Source organism: Sinocyclocheilus rhinocerous, unplaced genomic scaffold (genome assembly GCF_001515625.1).
Source record: "Sinocyclocheilus rhinocerous isolate Xijiao unplaced genomic scaffold, SAMN03320098_v1.1 scaffold2906, whole genome shotgun sequence".
Taxonomy (NCBI): Eukaryota; Metazoa; Chordata; class Actinopteri; order Cypriniformes; family Cyprinidae; genus Sinocyclocheilus; species Sinocyclocheilus rhinocerous.
In genome coordinates, this window is record NW_015634459.1 from 230,078 (window position 1) to 250,911 (window position 20,834).

Consider the following 20,834-nt stretch of genomic DNA (forward strand, 5'->3'; position numbering starts at 1 on the left):
ATACTAGTCCATATCGCGACTCTATTTAAGTGCACTGACCTACTTTTGATTAATTCATCCAAACTTTGACAAATTCCGTGACATTCCGCATCATACAGTAAATTCTGTTTATATGACTGGATTCCGCGATTCCGTCCGGGTTTTCCGCATCGCAGAAATCATAGATAATATTGAGGTGTTTTGCAACTTCAGTGTAACGTTAGTGGATTGTCGCCTAAAAAAAACTCATGCTGGGGGCTCAGCTAGAATATTTTAAACTCACGTGCGAAATGGTTAACAAAAATTCTATGTTTAATATAATTGAGCTTGTCATTGTCCATTCAAGCAATTGATGCAGAATTGCTGCTAATTTGAAAGTGAAAGTAAAATGCGCACGGGCATTTAGAAGTTATTTAAAAGTGAGGAAAAGAGGGAAAACCCCAACAAAACCCACCCCCCGGTGATACCAGTGTTACCGGTGTTGTCACACGTCGATTAACCAGTGGGAAATTTTCCTTACCATTAGGGATGCACCGAATGTTCGGCAACCGAAATTATTCGACCGGAAATAGCAATAAGCGAATAGACCGAATAAATTGTACCGAACAATGATATGAAGCGATCAAATAGCAACCAGCGCAGCCTGTTGCTGGTTACTACTGTATGATGATTGAAATCGCGAAATGGCCTTAAACAATTAGTAAATATCGGTTAAGAATATCGGTTATCGGTCTACTTGGTCTGTAATAATCGGTATCGGCATCGGCCCTGAAAAACACATATCGGTCGACCCCTACTATGAACAGATGCTTTTTTTAAATAAAAAATGTTTGCTATTCTCCATTTTTGTTGTGTTTATTTTGTTACTGAGAGGAAAGCGCACAGCACATATTTACATTTCATTTAAACGTCGCTTTCATCAGAGTGGGCGGCGTTGGGATGTTCGATAACAGTATACCGCTGCTCACTTTCTTTCTTTCTTTTTTCATTACATTGAGGTGTGTTGGAAACAGGGGTGTACATAGTTGAGGTACCTAACAGGAACTACTCATACTTAAAAAAAAAAGTAAAGCCTTTTTTTTTTCTTTTTTTTTTTTTTAGAGGTTTGAAAAGTCTTGAAGCTTTGAGGTTTTATAGGCATTTTATGCAGACAGGCAGACTTGGCGAGGGCGGAAGAATACTTAATTTGCCAGAATGTGGGTGTGGCCAATTTAATTTAAATACACACTTAAAATTGAATTGAAACTATTTCTTAAATACTGAATTGTGCCAGTCCTGCTCGGAACCTGGCTTATATTAGCAAAGCTCAGAGAACAATGATGAAATTATGTTGTAACAATTAGGGATGCACTGAAATGAAAATTCTTGGCCAAAACTGAAACTGAAAATTCTGGATGCACTTGGCTGAAAGCCAAAAATTATTATTTTATTAGGATGAACAATATAAAATAATTTTGTAAGACTTTTTAATTTAACTCAATAATTTTAATGATAATGAATTTAAAAAACACAATCCAATAAAATAACCACACTTTTAATGAAAGTAAAGCAATGAAATTGGACAGAAAATACATTATTAAATATCAATTATTTTTATTCAGTTCTATGCAACAGAATCAGATTTAACAGTTTTTTTATTAATTAATTATTTTTTTGTTCTAATAATGTATAGTCCTACAAAGCTATTATTATTAGAGCATGTGAGCAGAGCATATCGGGGAGCAGATCAGTGAACGAGAGGGTAGCGTAATTTTTACCAGCGTTGCCCAGTACATAGGCCTACTACACCATGTTACAGCACAGAAGCGTTATTGCAAACAGGAACAAGTATACTACATAGAAATTTTCTGTCTGGGCGTTGTTTGAGCGAACTTTGCTTTTTCCGGTGAGCATGAGCATACATGAGTGGAGCATCCGCATGGACCGTGAGCGGCTCAATGGAATGCATATTCATAGAGCATAATATTGAGCGAAGCGTCACACCGTGCAGTGACGACGACTAGAGGGAGAGTGAAACCTGCATGCTGAACACTACCGGGCAGTGCGGCACGCTATATATTTTCTAGGGCTGGTCCGAATACAATTTTTTGAGCTTCGAAGCTTCGGTAGTAATCAACACCGAATATTCGAAGCTTCGGAGGGAGGGGGCTGTACATATTCTTCTCTCTAATAAAGGCAGGAATCTCTGTGTGTCTGTCTGTCTGTTTGCATTTTTTTATGTCGAGAACCGTTCATCCAATCGACTTCACGCGTGGCGGGTGTGTTGCTGCGGACCCAAGGGAGTGCAGTGTCACATTTTGGTGCAATATGGACACGCAACACTTTCAAAATGAGTAAACTTTTAATAAACTACAGAACAGCGCGAGCCGGAAGCGGCGCGTCTCACACGGGCAGGGCTTATATGCTTCGAGAACGGACACTGCACTAGCGATACAAAACACACAGGTCTGTTAAGAGCAATACTTTTAATATAGACAAATTATTATTAGGCTGGGCTACTGTACGTGTTTTTATGACTGCCGTATTCACAAGTATTTTTCAAGCAAATTAAGTGCACGTTTTTATCATGTTTAAAAATATCATGTTTAAAAATACTGATTAACATGGTGGATAAAAGCAGCTCGTTTTTTTTACACCAACAATATACTATAGGCGTACTTACAGAACTATTTTCACGTCATAGTTCAGACAAGGGCCGGGCCTCGGGCCTGTTTTAGGCTTCTCCTAATTTTTATATTTTAGACATCCATCAATTAGTGATGAAAAATTGCCGCGCTGGTGGAAACAACACGAGATCGTGCTGTCAAGAGCGGCTCTGTTTAGTGTCCCGCCGCAGCAGCAGCATGCGTGCCATCAGCGCAGCTGAAGAGTTCTGCGTTCAAATGCATGCAATAGGCTAAAGCTTGCCGCAAAGCCCCAGCAAAAGTAATTACCATGAATGTGTCAGGGGGAAATAGTAAGGAGATATTTGAATTATTTACTAATAAACTATTGTTTTCTGAGTCCGTGTCGCAAAGATGAAGATGACGATCTTGACTCTCCATCTCTTCATTAGACGCGCCTTTAGAGAGAAGTGCATCTTTACGGATTATGATGAAAGAGTTTTTGTTTTCGATTTGTTTTATTTCGTTAAGTGGTAATTTAAAGCTTTCTATAGATTTATTTATCATGTCTGTGAGGCATGTCTGGCGCGTCCATGTCCTGCAAAGCGTGCTTTAGGTTCCACTCTCCGCACAAACTTGGATATAGCGCACATTTATTGTAGCGCAGGTTTAACGTTTAAACATTGTTATATGCTTGAACTGTTTTAGTATATCTAGATTTTATTTTAGGCAAATCGTGATGATTTGGAAAGGCTAAATTGATCAAACACTGTCTGCCGCTGGCCGCTTGGTCGTTACTTTAAAAAACAAAAACTTATATTTAACGAACGAAAAATGCTCCAAACATTTTTCAAAATTAACTTAATAAAAAAAACCGAAATGAAATATAACAATTTTGCCATTACATACAAAACTGAACTATTTTAATAGCTGAAAGAGTAGTATAAACTGTTTTGGGAGAAGGGGAAAAAAAAAAGACGGGCTTGGGTCGGGCCCGGGCCGCTAATTCTGATAAGCTGTCGGACAAGGGCCGGGGCCTGAGCGTCTCAGGCCAGGGCCAGGCTAGGGCCTAAATTTGAGGTCCGTGCAGGGCTCTACTGCCTTTGTCTTGTCCTCACTCAATTTAAAGTGCTCCCACACAGCTAAGGTCTTCGGCACTTTTGTCTTCTCTTCCAGATTAACTGAATCATGACGTTCATGACGTTCACTCATGGGCGATTCATATTCAAGCGCGAATGAGAACCGTTTTGCGGGGGATGCCAGGTGTTCGGAAGAAAAGAAAAGAATATTCGAATCTCAAAATTGAAAATCGAATGCCAAACCACCGAATGAATATTCGAATAATCGAATATTCTGGTCCAGCCCTAATATTTTCGGCCGTTTTTCTCTTTCGGCCAAAAAAAGGAAAATGCCCATAACTTTTGGCCCATAATCTTCGGCCGCCTAAATTTTGGTGCATCCCTAGTAACAATGATGTTTTTGGTTTCAGACCTGTTTAAAAATAAGTTTTAATGAAGTATCTAATCAATAAAGTATCTGCAGAAGGTTATCGAAATAGTTCTGAAGTGTTTTACATATGTAAAATTGTGTAATTTTTTATTTCTCTTTTTCTAGACTGTTGCTGTTCTTGGTGATGGACACACAGCAGTTCAACAAACTCTGATAGTCTTTAGCTCCCTATTGCATCCAGCAGCCCTGTCTTAGGGGCCGCTGAGGGGGCAGACACTTAATGCACTGAACTCAAACAATGACTGACCCCATCATGGACTTCTTTGATGACCCTAGCATATTTGGGGGAGGGCTTGACAGCTTAGTCCAGGATGATCCAGGGTTTACCTCAGGGACTGTGTCTTTGGATGATGAACTTCACCTGGGTCCTAGTTTGGAGCCTCTTCAGGTGGATGCAGGGTCCAGATCTTCTGCCATCCAACATGGGATACCCTACAGTCAACCTATGACTCATTTTGACACTATGAAGGCACAGACCTCAATGGAACAGTCCTTTCCTGGTACAGAAGGAGGTGGCAATGATGGAAGAGCATTTTTGCCACAGCAACAATCATTTCAAGGGCATACTATGAACGATGTCCCCCAGACCAATGGACTGTTTCTTCACAACAGCCCCATGTGGGGAAACCATGATCAGAAAGGGAATAACTACCATCAGCACAATCAACACCATCAACAAATTCATCATCAACAACTTCAACATAAACAACTTCAGCAGCAGCAACAGTTTCAGCTGCATCAAGCTCAACATCAGCAGTACAGTCAGCAGCATCAACATCTTCAGCAGAGACAGCACAGCCGCAATCAACACCCAATCTCAGACCAGCTGCAGCTCCCTCACCAACAAATAGCCCATCAAGGCTTGCATCATATTGGCAAGACCTATCAGGAACATACTGGTTTTTACTATGAGAGCAGCATCCCTCAAAATCATTCTCAGCACGGCCACCATAACTCCCTCAATATAGAGGGTAGCCCCTTTCACCCTATGGTTGAGGCCTCAATGATGTCTGGGTCTTCTCAGCAACACGGTGGCTTTCAGATAGCCCAGGGGGTTCAAGGTTTTACTACAGGTCCGAGGTTAGAAGACAATGACCTGGCCTTCCCTGTCCAGTCTTCCCCTGCAACCCATTCTTTCCCAACTGACTCTGTTAGCCATGCTTCATCCTATCCTACTGCTCGTTACACTCTGACTGCTCAGCCTCTCCCTATAGTAAATGCAACTCAGTCTTACTCCTCTACCCCAATCTCTATGACAACCTCTTCAGTGGCCATCTCATCATCAGCTTCAAACCTTTTGGATACTGGTTGTCCTTTCCTGTCTAATTCTGGAAGGGAACATCAGCAGCAACAAGTCCACATGCCTGGCAATCCAGCACATCGGTGCCCCTTAAATAGCTCCAAATCAGACCAGGATCCCTTCCGCTCTTCTAAGGTGTTCCCAGATGGTCTGAACGTGTTCGCTGCAGACTGTCCATTCTCTACGGCAGAGCGAAGGAACCATGATGTACCTGGACCTTTGGTTACAAGCCAAAGCGTAAGCAGCAGTAATGGGTTTCAGGCACTTGAGGAGGTCTTGCTTGGACAGCAGCATTGTCACAGACTTGACCTGGGTGAAGCTCCTGACCTTTTAGGGGATGTGCTGTTGCCTCAGCTGGAGGCACTAGACCAGGAAGAGAGCTCCAATCACTCTTGGATAAACGCAGGACTTGAGAATGACCAAGAAGATGTGAAGGACGAGGAAGGCATGGAGGATGTGCCAGTGGTTTACAATGCACAGGTGAGAGAAGCGGTTCTCAGATCTTTTCCTAAGGTGACTTATTTTGCTTGATGGCTTTAAAAGTTCTGTGCTGGGATGTTGGAGTGAGTCAGAGATTACAGCTTTGATCTCCTAGTTTTAATTATCAGCTCTGCTAGGCTTATTATGAAGGGAAGTGAATGATTTGCAGCAGAGTTTGTGTGGTTATTGTTGGTTTATCTCCACTGGTAAATGTACAAGTTAATGACATGGATGAGAGATAAATGAAATGATCGCTGGAATGTTACCAAGCAGACAACAGACTACTTTGACAACTGGCTACATTGTAGTGTTCAACTGTACTGAAAGAGAAAGGACAAGACAGAAGGCTCCATTAAATAATAATTCACCGCTCCTCCTGTCCAGGGCCTGCAGACAGGTACTGTAGCAGCCGATTAAGAGTTGCAGTAGTGTTTAAGACTTACCGGGGCTAAGCGTACTTAAGGCTATAACAAGATGTGGGTCAGGCCAACCATAGGATAGTGGGAGGTGCACTCTGGCTGGCTAGAGTGGGTCTGGCTTGTGGTTTTTCTGTCTGCGTGTGTTGATGTGAGATTAGTGTTTGCGTGTGAGTGCAGGCAGAAGGGAGATGTTGATAATAAGGTTTCCTGAGGAAAATGGGGAACAAGAGAGAGAAAAGAGCAGGAGTGCTGTCTAGTCTGTGATTGCAAGCAGCAGGCAGTGCTTTCAGCAGTACTGCCTGACAGTGTCAACTCTTTTGCTTTCTCTGTCTGTCTCTCTCTCTTTTTGTCTCTCTCTCTTCTGATGCAGGAGCAATAGTCTATCCCCTCAGCTATTTGCTGCTGACACAGGGAGTTGAGGCTCAGTGATTCAGCTGCCTCTCTCTCTATCTCTCTCTCTCTCTCTCTCTCTCTCACACACACACACACACACACATACACACACACACACACACACACACACACATATCGTGAACTCTTTCCACCAGTTCTGCCGGGTACATGGAGTGCTCTCGTTGTCAGATGTGTGCATAAATACACCTATCCAAATACAGATTCTGATTTGCCAGTGCTCTTGTTTTTCCACAAGGAGAAATACAAAGAGTCTCTTCTTTGTTTGTCAATAGAGAGTTGGATTATAATATATTTTACTATATTGATTATCAGCCAACATGAGATTATTTTTATCCGTATTGTCAATGTTGGATATATATATTTACTAACATTGTATTTTTATATAGACTTGATATTGAATATTTAATTGTGCATAACCATTTCCCATTTTTTACATTTAGATTCCCTTTGCTGTCAACACTCAATGTTAAGTAATAAAAAGGCTAATAAAATAATAACATAGTTATATGTGATGTTAAACAAATCTCAAAATGAATATCTATTGAGTTTTGATATATTTTGTGTTTTAATTTTTATTTATTTAAAATATTATTGACTTTAGGTATGGCCATTTCCTTTTTCCCATAACATGAAAATAATTATCGGCTCTTTAGAATCGGCCAGAATTTTAGTAGCCTATTGGTTCATCGATCTTTGGTGTAGAATATGTTACAAATCGATTAGACTTTGTATAGATACTGAAAGCTAAATCAGAAGAGTTGGATTGTTATGTTCTCCTTAAGGAAAATAGAAAAAATGTCAGCACACAAAGGCTCCAAAAATAAAAAAATTGAATAGCAGACTATTAGGGCTGAACGATTTTGGAAAATAATCTAATTGCGATTTTTTTTACCAATATTGCGATTGCGATTTAATATGCAATTATTTTTTAAAGCTCTTTATGCGCTATAAATCATTGTATTGTATGACCAACACACTAAGACTATCACATAGGTGACGTTTCGAGCATGCAGGCTCTTCATTCGAGCACCCTCTTTGAGAATTTTTCCAGTGATGTGCATGCTTTTGTTTTTGTTTGGTTTATGTTCTCCTTAAGCCAATCTGTCTGTCCTCACAGATCCTTAATTAAAGCCAGAGGCAGGATGTGGATCAGAGTTCATATCGTGTGACTTCTGTAGTGAGTGTGTTTGTGTTGCAGTGTCTGTCTGCATTTGTGTGTGTGTGTGTGTCTGAGCGAGAGAGAGAGAGAGACAGAGAGAGAGATGAGCCATTCATGTGCACTGGGCTGTGGAAAGCCAACAGATGTATAATGTGAGGCAGTCCCAGGGTAAATGAGAGAGATGCACTCGACCTTCTCTCTCTCTGAGGGTCTCGGGGGCGAGTTTGTGCTTTAATGTTCTGAGTCTTTCTAAGCCTCTGGACCACGAGGGGTTGGTGTTTCAATACTGAAACCTGACTTCACCTTGGATGTCACTTTAGCTGCAGTAGAGGGGAATGGCTGTTTTTTGTGTGGTTTACTTGGGTTAAATGTTTATAGAAAGTACAAGATCATGGTTGAACATGTTCAGACAGAAAGTTCCCAAGTATGTAACTTGTTTCAATAATGCTACTTCAAAGATACCGCTCCATCATGTAATGCATGTAAGGGCCAAATCAGTGAGGATTTTTGAAGCGGGTGGCATAAAACCCCATTCGACCCATACATGACAACAAAAACTGTACACGTGTCTGTACTTTTACACAGGTGTTTCCCTTAAGTTAGGTTAGATCTGTAATGTTAAAAAAGGGGCATTTTTCACAACAGTCTCTATATATGGGAAATGTCATATCATACCTTCACATTCTGATGAATCCCTCTTGTGATATGAATTGAAATGAAAGAATACATTTTGTGTATAGCTGCTCTGTTGATCAGGATTTAAAATGTTCAAGATGGTTAAATAAATAAACTGCCACCTGATATGACAGTTTAAGAATCAGTCTAGTTAAAATGTGAAAAACGGTTTGGAATGAGTGACAGGGCAGAGCAGCGGCAGCCACAGTGTTACAGGGTGGTGTGATAGCATGAGGGCCCGAGAGAGCGAGCGAGACCGGCTGACGGCTTGAACAGAGCCCCTTTGTGCTGCTGCTTTGTGCAGAATGAACATTCAGCAACCTAGATGCAAATACCAATCCACATCACTCACATTCACACACAAACCCCCTATCCTATTGTCTGGATGGGATCCAGATGATGGATCTGCTTTTTAAAGGGGTTGTATCGTGTTACACTTCTCATGTTCCATCTTCTTTTTGATGCTGAATTAAATGGGCTGTTTTATGCTACTGTACTTCTTTAACTTCTATCTAAACGCCTTCTTCACATATGAAATGAGTATTAAAATGAGTATCAAATTATAACTATGAATTGTAGGTTTGTGTCCAATCAAGGTATGGCAGGTTAGCATAGCATGTTTAGACCCTTCTGGTAGATGCTGTAACTATACAATCTAGTATCTTTCTCCACTGATGATGTTCTTTTTGGGTACTTTTTGACTGTAATTGGGTATCTGAAAAAAAAACCCTATAAAGCTATCTGCCTTTCTTTCATAGATAACAGCAATAATTATATTATAGCATTAGAAATAGCCTACTACTGTTACTAAAGAGCTTACACATATTGGAGGACTAACCAATACAGAAAGCTAAAAAATGATTTTGGTAATCACCAGTACTGTTAGTTTAGAGCAGCAGTGGCACAAACCATAATTTGTTAAAAACCTTACATAAATTTGTTTTAATAAATTTAAGCATTGTATATAGTGAATATAGTTTAAATCTCTGCATTAAAAATTAAAATAATAAAGATGATAAAGACGAATAAAATCACAAACTCAGTTGTAACCAATAGGTAAGAGTAATGTTCTGCAGGAACACGTTCACTTTGATCACAGTCACCTCTATCATTTCTTTATCCTGTAAAAGGCGGTTTTGAAGCGTCTGATATTTATATTCAGACAATTACACGCTGTTATCCCCTTACAGTTCCTACTCTCATAAAATACTGGCAATGCATGTTGACCTTTAAACCTTAATTTAACTTTCAACAACAGATATTTCAGCACAATGAATGTTTTGGCGCTGCCGCTGATTATTAATTGTCTCTCTTTTCCGTCTGTCTGACACACTTGCACGCGCCCGCCGATCATTCAGTAAAGATTAAAACTTAACACAGACTGTCAGGACGGACCTTTATGCAAAAATGGAAATGCTTGCGTGAATTTGTGACATTTATACATAAGGATTTGGCCGTAAACTGAAAGTTTTTGCGCTGAGGACGCACACACGCATCATCTGCCAAAGCGCCAGACAGGGCAAGCCATTACGCTGCATTAGCTTAAAGCTTAAAGGGGTCATATGATGCTGCTAAAAAGAACATTATTTTGTGTATTTGGTGTAATGAAATGTGTTTATGCGGTTTAAAGTTAAAAAAACACATTATTTTCCACATACTGTACATTATTGTTTCTCCTCTATGCCCCGCCTTTTTGAAACGCGTCGATTTTTACAAAACGTAAATACAACTTAACCACTGATTTCTAGTCGTGTCCTCTTTTGGAAGGCCAAACAAAGTAGTTTCGCTTTCACAACGAAACACACAGGACATGGCTGCAGCGTCAACAATACTACAGCGAGAATAAAAGTTACGTCTTCTTTCTTTGCGTGAACATTTGGGGGCTTTATGCAAATCTTCCCACATAGTGAGGTAGGTATGTGGGGGCGTGTTCGAACGAGCCGTTTTAGGTAGGTGTGGCTAACTCTTAACTTTTATAAAGAATATCTCTTTGGATTTGAGACTTTAGTCTTTGCAACTTTACAGATCTTCTTTATGCACCAAGAGCTTGTAACACTCTAAAGAGAAAGGGCCATTTGAAATCGCATCATATGACCCCTTTAAAATAAAGAATTCTCATGGTTTGGGCAGCTTGGATCACGTAACTCTCCCGCAGCATCTCATTCTGTTTCCTCCACTATTTTTAGATGCATTTTGTCCATAAAAATGCGTAATTCAGTGCTGTAATTTGACGCGACCGTCTGAAGTTGGACATGCACTGTGGGCAGACCCGACTAATCGATAATGAGAATAGTTGTCGATGATTTTCATAATCGATAATAATCGATTTTATCGATAAGTTGTTGCAGCCCTAGTTCTTTTGAACTGAATCCATAATTATAAGAAATGTGCCTTGAGCAACAAATCAGCATATTTAGTGACACTGAAGACTGGCATAATAGTTGCCGAAAATTCAGCTTTGCCATCACAGGAAAAATGAAATATTAAAATGTATAAAAATCGAAAACAGCTATTTTAAAATGTAATAATAGCTATTTCACAATATACTATTTTTACAGTATTTTTGATCAAAAGGATTGTGATATTTTTGGTGTCTGGCTTTATAATTTAAATCATTGTTTGTATTTATACGCAATTCTGTCTTTTTAGATTCAATTATTTACATTTTCATACAAATGGATTACCATTGCAAATACAGTACAATATTATTTTTAACATATTTTATTTTAATTTTACTGTCTAGTGTTAAGCTCACAGCCTATTGATTCTATGATTAAACATTAGTGATATACAGCTTCGACATTACCAGTGCAAAATGATTTAAGCTGTTGTTGTGGTGCTGCTTAGTTTTTTTGTTTTTGTTTTCAGCTGTATTCACTGTTGGTGTCTGTGTATTGGAGAGAAACAAGGGGAAAAGATGCAGGTGTCTTAATGCAAGAATGAAAATGGCTAAAGTTTGTCTACCCCCTCCCCAATGACTGATGTGGCGTGAAGTACGGGGTGTGTGTGTGTGTGTGTTTGCTTGCAGGCTTCCTACCATGTGCCGCGTGAATGCGCTGTGTGAGTAAAACCGGTCTCTGTGTGTGTGCGTATCCGCCTCTTTGTGTGAGTGTGTGCCTGTGTGTGGCCAACTTGCTTTGCTTCTTCCTGACCCTGCGTCTGTGAGGTTTATATAACTGGGCCGGTCTGTCAGGCAAAGCCTCCAACCAGCACTGTAACCTGACACCTGATCACCTCCCGCTGTATGTCTGCATCTGTGTGCTTGCGCCCCCCATCTGTATGTAGAAGTGGCTCGTACCCTTTTTCCTTCACCTAATTCAGCTCAGTAGCCTATGCATGTGCATTTGTTTCTGTTGTCTGTCATTAGCCAACTCACACAGACGGACATTCCCTCATTCAACCAGTCTGACAGCTCTGTTTCTCCCTAGAGCACTGATCTAAGGTCAGAATCGAATGGCGGGTGACGTCAAGAGAAAAGCCGTCAAGTTCACAGATCTGGGGAGGGACATGAGGGGTTAAAGGTAAACAGGAAGGGATTCTGGTAGCATTTCTATAGATAGGCGGTCTTTGCCATACAGCGGAAGGGGAGGGAGGACAGGAAAGGAAAAGGGAGGACGTCGAGAGAGGGAGGGGTTAGTCGTCATAAAAAAAAACATGTGGGAAGTTTGCCAGGCCGAACTACACAGTAGGTCTCAATCTCAAGCCTTCTTTTACTTTGTTGTTCTTACTTTGCATGTGTTTGTAAGTGTGTGGAGTACGTGTGGAGTTCACTTCAGTCTGAAGATTAGCACGCTTAGACTTTGGGATCAGTAACTGTGTGTGTGTGTGTGTCTGTGAGCTAGCCGGCCATTTTCTCAGCTCTTGTGAGGGGGGGTTAGAGGAATGTCAGGAGTTCAGGGCAGTGACACTGTACGATCTCCTGACGGACATTTTTAACCCTTCACACCCACACACACAGGACACAGGGATCTTAACAGGTGGGGGACGTCGTATTTGAGCTGGCAAATGCTTGTTTCAGCTTCCTAGAGCAGTAGTGTATGCAGTTTGGAGGAGAAGTGTTTGATTTGGTCACTGTTGGTTTTATTAGTTTCTGATTGGCTGGGAGGTTAGGGCTGCTGGTTTCTGATTGGTAAGTTAAGCGACCATCATCCTGGTTTTTTTACAGAAAGAAAATGTCTTTATTTCACAGCCATGTTCTCATTAAAAACACAAAGTGTTATCTCTAATAGAAATTAAGGTTTTCTGTTTTTTAACATCTGCATACTATATTTCCTTTAATCATTTGCCCTTTTTTGCTCCATTTCTGTAAATTACTGTAGTGAAATGAAATGGAGTTTGGTTTCTTTAGTAGGGCCCTATGATTTCTGCAGTGTGCTAAATGAAGATGGAATCACCGAATCCAGTCATAAAAATGGATTTTACAGTATAATGCGGTATGTCATGGAATTTGGGAAATTTAGGATGAATAAATAAAGTAAGGCTGTACACTTAATCAAATTGCAGTATGAAATAGTGTCTATGAATATTAAAGTGCAAAAAGACTGTTATTTAATATGAAGTCTGCATGTTCTGTGTGAATGAGTGGAACAGTTTTGTCTACTACACATACGTAAGCATGTGTGGTGCTCATGGCGTTTTCGCATCTGCCGTCTCACTATATGAGAACACTACACTAAAAGTTCAGTTTAGATTAATCGAAAGATTACACACAGAAACTCAAAGGCCTTCACGACAACCCATCAAAATAAAAGTTTGGTTTAACTTGAAGAAATTTTGGCAAACAATATATTGCTATTGTACAGTACAATTTACTTCTAAAAGTAATAATAATAATAAAAATAATAACTATATCACAATTGTTTCTTCCATATTTTAATATTATCAGTAAACCTCTGTCGTGCTGCACTGTTTGTCAAAAACTAAAGGAATTGTTACATTTTCATTTGATTACCACTGTTTTTAATAATACATTTGTAATAAATGATACATCCAGAAATATTTAAACAGACAACATAGAAAATCTGAAAATAAAATTTAAAAAAAATGGTAAAAATTTGTACTAAATTATTTATTTGTTAATGTTTTATAATTTTAGAACTTGAGGGAGGTCTATAAAGCGTAGGTGTCAATTATGGCTCTCCAGACTTCTTTCTCTGGTCACATACAAGAGTGCCAAACATACAGGTTCCTCCTCTGTATTTGTGTGTACTTTGATTTGAGAATTTGCTTTTTTGTGAATGGTGTTCAGTGTGTTTGAGTGATGTTTGCATGTGTGTCTGACGCCATGTTTTGTGTTCTCTGTCAGCCCCTGTCTTTCCCTTTTGCTCTAAATAATGAAAGACGTGTAAAGGTCTAGTGGAGGTTCCCCGCTGTGTGATCCCTTTCTCTTTCTTGAAATGTATAATCCAATGCATCTGTCTATCTATCTATTGCTCTGTCTAATGTTTTGAACATATTTAGAAAGAAATGGTCTGCAATTGTCAGATGCTGATCATAAAATAGTTAAACACTGTGCAATAAATTGGCCTGGCCTATTTCATCTGTCTATCACTACTTATTTTCTCCTTTTTTTGTGTATAACCCTGCATTGAGCAGTGGATCAGACTGGGACTGGGGGTTGATGGTAATCGTCTGAGGCAGATTAGGTCAGCCAACAAAACTCTGAACTTGTTCTAGTACCCACACACGAGCACTGGATTCCAGTATAAGTTATGTTGGGGAGGTCTCCGCATTCTTCTTGATTGGTCATACTTAGTTGATGAAATAGTTAGTGTAAACTTAAAGGGATAGTTTACCCAGATATCGGCATCAGCTGTCAAAAAACCAATATTGGTCGACCGCTAATATGTTATATCAGTTATCATTCATATATAAAACTGTAAACTGATTACTGTATTCATGTGTAATATATAAAAGTCATTGCTGTATTCTTTGACTGGAATATGATATTTTTTGGTTAAAGTACAGTAGATGTGCTTGCATGTGGTTGTTCTGTCATTGAGACTGTTGCATTGAAGAACTGGTCAATGTAGATATGTGTATGAATTGGAAAATATGTGTGAGCATACCTGGATCACTGTACCACAATACTGAATGTATATGCTCATTTGTGAGTGTATGTGCTTTGTGTTGTGTGTTGTGTGTGTGTGTGTGTGTGTGTGTGTTCTGTATGGGTCATTAATAGCCGTCGTGTTTAATGGGTTCAGGAAAGCAATGCTACACATCAGGCCTTCCCTCATTAATCCTCTCTCTCTCCCACCATCCCTCCAGCTCTATCTGCTGTACTCCACATTAGTCTGCAGTCGAGTCCTAATTATGGACTCTAAACTCTCTCTCTGGTCCTGACAGTGTAATTCATTTTCACCTAAGCAGGACAGAGATTTTGGGTTGTGGGCAGGGATATCATTACAGTGTTAGATGTTGTAAGAGATCTAGATGAAAGTGAGAAAACGTGTGTGAAAATGTGATAATTAATAAGGTTTCATGAAAGTGCTTTTGTTGAGGAACTATTAAACATACAGAGGATGTTCTTTATCAATAGGAAAAGGACCTGACTGTTAAGTAATTTTTAAAAAAAAAATTCTTGACTGTGTGAAAGCATGATGTTGAGGTTTTGTGGGTGTTTGTTAGGATGTTGCTATGTTAATGCCAAGGCGTTCACAGTATTTTTAGCATATTGCTATCTATGTGGGTTTGAGGTAGGGATGGGTACCGAAACCCCGTATTAAATCGGACCGAATACAATGATTGGCCAAACATTTTATGGTCCTGAGACTTCTGCAGAAGGTAGAACAATTATTGATTGCTATAAGGATGTGAAGAGACTTTCAACCAGTATAATAAAAATGTATCTGGAAAAAATGTAAATGGCTTTAATTAGTGATGCTGGTGGAGAGAACGAAGCATTCAAAAGTCTAGTTACACTGTTCAATTTGCATAATTTTATTTTTGAGTTTGGCTTTGAAGTATTATTGAATGATATTTGAGATAAAACGACTATCCCTAGTTTGAGGGCAATGCTTATTGGTCCAATTTAAAAGGACACACCACATTCAAGTCTATGATATTTTGGCAGTTAGATGTTGCTTTGAAGGTCTTTTCAATATACAACTGTTCAAAAGTTTGGGGTCTGTGCGTTTTTTTTAAAGTAAGATTAATTTTTATATAAATTAATAATTTAATTAATCAGTGTTGCATTAAATTGATCAAAACTATATATATTTATAAGATTAAAAACATGAAACTTAAAACTGAAATCTATTTCAAATAAATGCTTTTGCAATAAGTTCAGATTCATTTTAGTATGTTTCTTCCACATTGGCTTAAGCATTCCCCACACTTACAGACGGTCTGAAAGTGGGCAGGTTCAGTTCAGGAGAACTGAAGGAATAGAGCTCTTTCTTTCTCTCTCTCTCTTGCTCTCTCTCTCTTGCTCTCTCTCTCTCTCTCTCTCTCTCTGCGGAGCTGAACTCCTCCCAATATCTTGGTACTGCTATTTCATCTTATTTACATATTAACCGTTTGGTTGCCATGTAGAGGTAGTTTGTGCCATGTGACTTCCAGAGCATGTGCATAGTTCTCTTTTTGCCCCTTACAGCGTACAAGCACACTTTTTTCTTTGCTTTCTCTGTCACTCATATGTCCTAGGTTATTTTCTCTTGAAGACATGTTCATGTACGAGTACGAGTTGCACAGAAAAGTCACTGAAGTACCAAACATTGTTACTATATAACCTTGTCAGAAAGCTTTTAGGAATGCAGAAATAACATTTTGACATTACCACATCCTCTTCACAACTTGCAAGTATATTTAAAATTGTGTGTGTGTGTGTGTGACAGGAGGGACTGCTGTTATAGCCTGAATCAGACGAAGTTTTTAATTAATATTTATTTATTAAATAATTGTATTTCTAAATCATTTATCATTAATTTTATTATATTATTTATTTTGTTTTATATTCTTTTATTTAAAATTTTTTGCATGTAAGTAGATAATCATAAGAGGTGTTTATCAAGGTCTTGGTTTTTGAGTTGTTTCCACCAGTCCAAACTTCAAGGCCTTGTTATCGCTCTCTTTTTTCTCTCTCTCTGTTTTGTTATCTCTCTCTCTCTGTCACACAAAGCCTGTTTCTACTGCGAAAAACATTTTATTGTTGCTAGCAAACTGCCGGAAGAGAAACGTGCACATGTACGAACAGAGAGACAGCTACACTATGTGCCACCTAGTGTGAAGGATTGTTTTTAGATGACTTTCAGATCTCATGCATTGTCTTGTCTTAATTTAACCTTGCAGAAGTTGGTCTAACTCCATTCTCAAGGCTCGGCCTAGCCACAGCTAATCACTCCGCTACTCCATAAGATTCTTAAGCTAAGATGACCCACTTTTGTGCTTGATTTCAGACTGGAATAGTCATAAAACCCATGTGGTTCTATGCCTGAAAGATTATTTGGGGTGTCATAAATACACTTTTTTCCCTCCTACTGTATCTGTTTTTCATAGTGCAGACATTTGTTTCATTTTTGCTGCATGTGTATGTGTGGGCACAAGTGGTTTGTTGCAGTGCACGTGCAAGTTGCACATGGCCAATGTGTCACACTTTGGGAAAGTCAGGGCACGACCTCATTTCCCCTTGAGGATCTGTTGTCACTTCCTGTGAGTCGATCCAGCAGCACATGAACACATGCCACCTGCCCCATCTTCTGTACGTGTGTGTATTTGCATACCTGATGATTGAATTGCTGACATGATTATGACATATTTATAATTGTGATTTATTTTACTTGTTTAGGTCAAAACAACGTTGTTTTGGCACAAATTAGCTGTTGAATATATGTGTAGGTGTATTAACTATATTAAACACTTGATGTTGTGCTTTTTGTGCCTGGTTAGATTCAGCAAGTAGAGAAATTCAGTATTTTCGGGGTTAAGTTGTGAAAGTTAATGTAATAACAGCTAGCACCCTCTGCTGGACCTCCTGTTTCACAATGAGCTAAAGAGAGAGAGAGAGAATGAGCGAGCAAGGGAGAGAGAGAGAAAAAAACGAGTCCGGATTTTAACGACATCTCTAATATTCATGCTGATGCGTTTTGCTGCTTTGTGCTTTCATTTCTCTCCACTTCGTCCGCGTCTTCTGCTCGCCGCACACACCCCAGCCTGAGACAGGGGAGGGGAACAAGGGAAAAGGAAAGGAAAAAAACAAGTGGAAATAAGGAAAACAAGCTACAGAGCGTCCAACTGAGCCATTATAAAAAACCTTTTGTGTTAGCAATCCTACCTTCGTCTGGGATGTGAAAGGAGGAAGAGGAACGAGAAGTCTTGTCAGTCTATGCGTGTGTGTGTACACAGGAGAGGACGAGAAAACGACAGCCGGGAGAGATCGAGCACAGTTGTTCTCGGACGGACGGACGGTCGGAGGGAATCGATGAGAAAGAGTCCGCGAGAGAGGGAGGGAAAAGAATAGACCGAGCTCAGCTGAGCGCAGCAGAATGAGAGAATCCCGGACCAGTGTGGCTGCTTCATCTGTCTCTTCCTCATTCCCTCGTTTTCCGTGAAGTGCGGCTCCATGCAGCCCGGCCAGGGGAGGAGGAGGAGGTGAACAGGGCTTCTTCAGCCACGGACCTGCCGGGGGAGGGAGGGAGAGAGGGAAAGTGAGCGAGCGAGAGAGAGAGAAGGGAGGAGGGAGTGAGCGAGCAAGAGAGAGAGAGAGAGAAAAAAAACGGCGAAAGGGCAAGGCTTTTGTTGGCGGTTGCTGGACCTCCTGTTTCACAATGAGCTAAAGAGAGAGAGAGAGAATGAGCGAGCAAGGGAGAGAGAGAGAAAAAAACGAGTCCGGATTTTAACGACATCTCTAATATTCATGCTGATGCGTTTTGCTGCTTTGTGCTTTCATTTCTCTCCACTTCGTCCGCGTCTTCTGCTCGCCGCACACACCCCAGCCTGAGACAGGGGAGGGGAACAAGGGAAAAGGAAAGGAAAAAAACAAGTGGAAATAAGGAAAACAAGCTACAGAGCGTCCAACTGAGCCATTATAAAAAACCTTTTGTGTTAGCAATCCTACCTTCGTCTGGGATGTGAAAGGAGGAAGAGGAACGAGAAGTCTTGTCAGTCTATGCGTGTGTGTGTGTGTACACAGGAGAGGGCGAGAAAACGACGGCCGGGAGAGATCGGGCACAGTTGTTCTTGGACGGACGGACAGTCGGAGGATATCGATGAGAAAGAGAGAGCAAGAGAGGGAGGGAAAAGAATAAACCGAGTTCAGCTGAGTGCAGCAGAATGAGAGAATCGAAGGGTGGGGGAGGGGGCCAGCAGGAACTGAACAGCTACAGCTCATGCGGCAGGCTACACAATTGCCGCCATCTTGTGCTAACTGCTTCTCTCCATTTCTTATTCTTTCGCTTGTGTGCTAACAGGGAATGCAATGTTAGCTAGCTTTTGACACTCATTCTTCTCTTGCTCTCGAGATCGGGCACAGTTGTTCTTGGACGGACGGACAGTCGGAGGGAATCGATGAGAAAGAGAGAGCAAGAGAGGGAGGGAAAAGAATAAACCGAGTTCAGCTGAGTGCAGCAGAATGAGAGAATCCCGGACCAGTGTGGCTGCTTCATCTGTCTCTTCCTCATTCCCTCGTTTTCCGTGAAGTGCGGCTCCATGCAGCCCGGCCAGGGGAGGAGGAGGAGGTGAACAGGGCTTCTTCAGCCACGGACCTGCTGGGGGAGGGAGGGAGAGAGGGAAAGTGAGCGAGAGAGAAGGGAGGAGGGAGCGCCTGTTTCGTTTTCATCTGCTTTCTTTCACCGAGGCTCAGTAGGATGTGCCACATGTGTGCATCAGGCATTGTGTGGCAGCGCCGCGTCCACGTTTCTGCTTTAACATAGTTTCATTATAAGCGGAGATGGTGATGTCCTGAGCGAGGAGAGAGATTGAAATCGCTGCGACTCTGGCAGCCTGTAATTTCAGTTATTTATAGATTTGTTGCATAGATGCAGTGCTCACGGCTTGCATTTTCCCCTCGCTCTCTCTCTCGCTCACGTCATATTCTCTCGATTACTCATTTTCTCACATATGCTCTCCCGCCTTCCCCCGATAGCTTTCCTCCATTTCTCCATTCCTGCTGATTTACCCCTTCATGCCTCACATGGATTAGTGTGAATATTTCACGAGAGCTCTGCTCTCCGGCTCATGTTTAGCCACCAAATGAGGTAGTGTTTATAACCCACCCCCACTCTCTTCTCTTTTGTTTCACTCTTTCCAGATAATTCCCTTTATTTAGCCGTCAGGAAAGCGCAGCCTGGGTGATCCGATTTTATGTCTGTCCAGCTTTATTGGCATGACTGGAACATTGCTCTGGCCGTATGTCATATTTATAGAAAGCGAGTGTGCAAAGTAAAACCTAATACAATAAAAGATAAGATCTCTTTCTCCTTCTTTATGGGTTCAAACTCGCTTTAGCTGTGAGAAAGAGAGCGAGAAATAGAGGAAAAAGGGAGATTGCATGTCGGCGAAACAGGCATGAATAATAAAAGTTGGCATGTCTAGGCCTGCTATATGATCGTGCTGTGAATTATACATGACTGTCTTTTTATTTCATGGGGTGAGGGGTGGATAATGTGAATAGACGGGCTCTCAGGTTGAAGATTGTGTCTCTTGACCTTTGATCAGTGTGTGATGTCATTCTGATGAACTGTGACTTATTAACGCCCCTATACCTTATGTTTACTAATTATATCTCTCATGTTTAGATCTTTAAACTAGTAATAAGTCTGTGAATATGTGTGTGTGTGCAGGCCCAGTGGTGTGCTGCGTTTGCCTGTGCAGTCGTCCAAACCAGTCTTTTAACTTCCCCTATAGCTGGTTGGCCATGTGAATGGAGAGCAGTGAATATTATGAAACCCAGGCATTAGGAACATTGATGATGCAGCAGTTCAAAGATGGAGGATTTCCCATGTTGTCATCCTGTATGTGTGGGTGGGCTCAGGTTAACCATGCTGCACTGCCTGAGCTTCAAGCAGATGAGATGCGATCTCTGAGGATTTTTATCTTGGACCTCCTCTTACATTTAGTCTGCTGGCAGGTCATTAAGTAACTAGTGTGCCTATTAAATTCCCAACCAGTATTGAGCAGGGTAAAGAATGGCCCCAAACACTTGAACAGTATTTGAGTTGATGTAAGCACAGGTGTGCTTCTACCTGACAGGCCTCACTGAAAAAGGTGTCGTGAGAAATCACACCTGTCTCAGTAAGAGCTCTAGACTCTGTAACTTCAAAAAAAAAAAAAAAAAAAAGAATCAGAGGAGAAAGATG

General features: G+C 40.6%; 1 protein-coding gene across 1 annotated transcript in view; it reads left to right on the top strand.

The window, feature by feature from the left end:
- LOC107745552 (chromodomain-helicase-DNA-binding protein 9-like) overlaps window positions 1-20,834 on the top strand; it is a 75,209-nt gene that overhangs the window by 8,314 nt on the left and 46,061 nt on the right. The window contains 1 exon segment of the mRNA XM_016559443.1: window positions 4,197-5,871. Within this exon segment, the coding sequence (XP_016414929.1) occupies window positions 4,330-5,871 (1,542 nt within the window). The 5' untranslated portion in view covers window positions 4,197-4,329.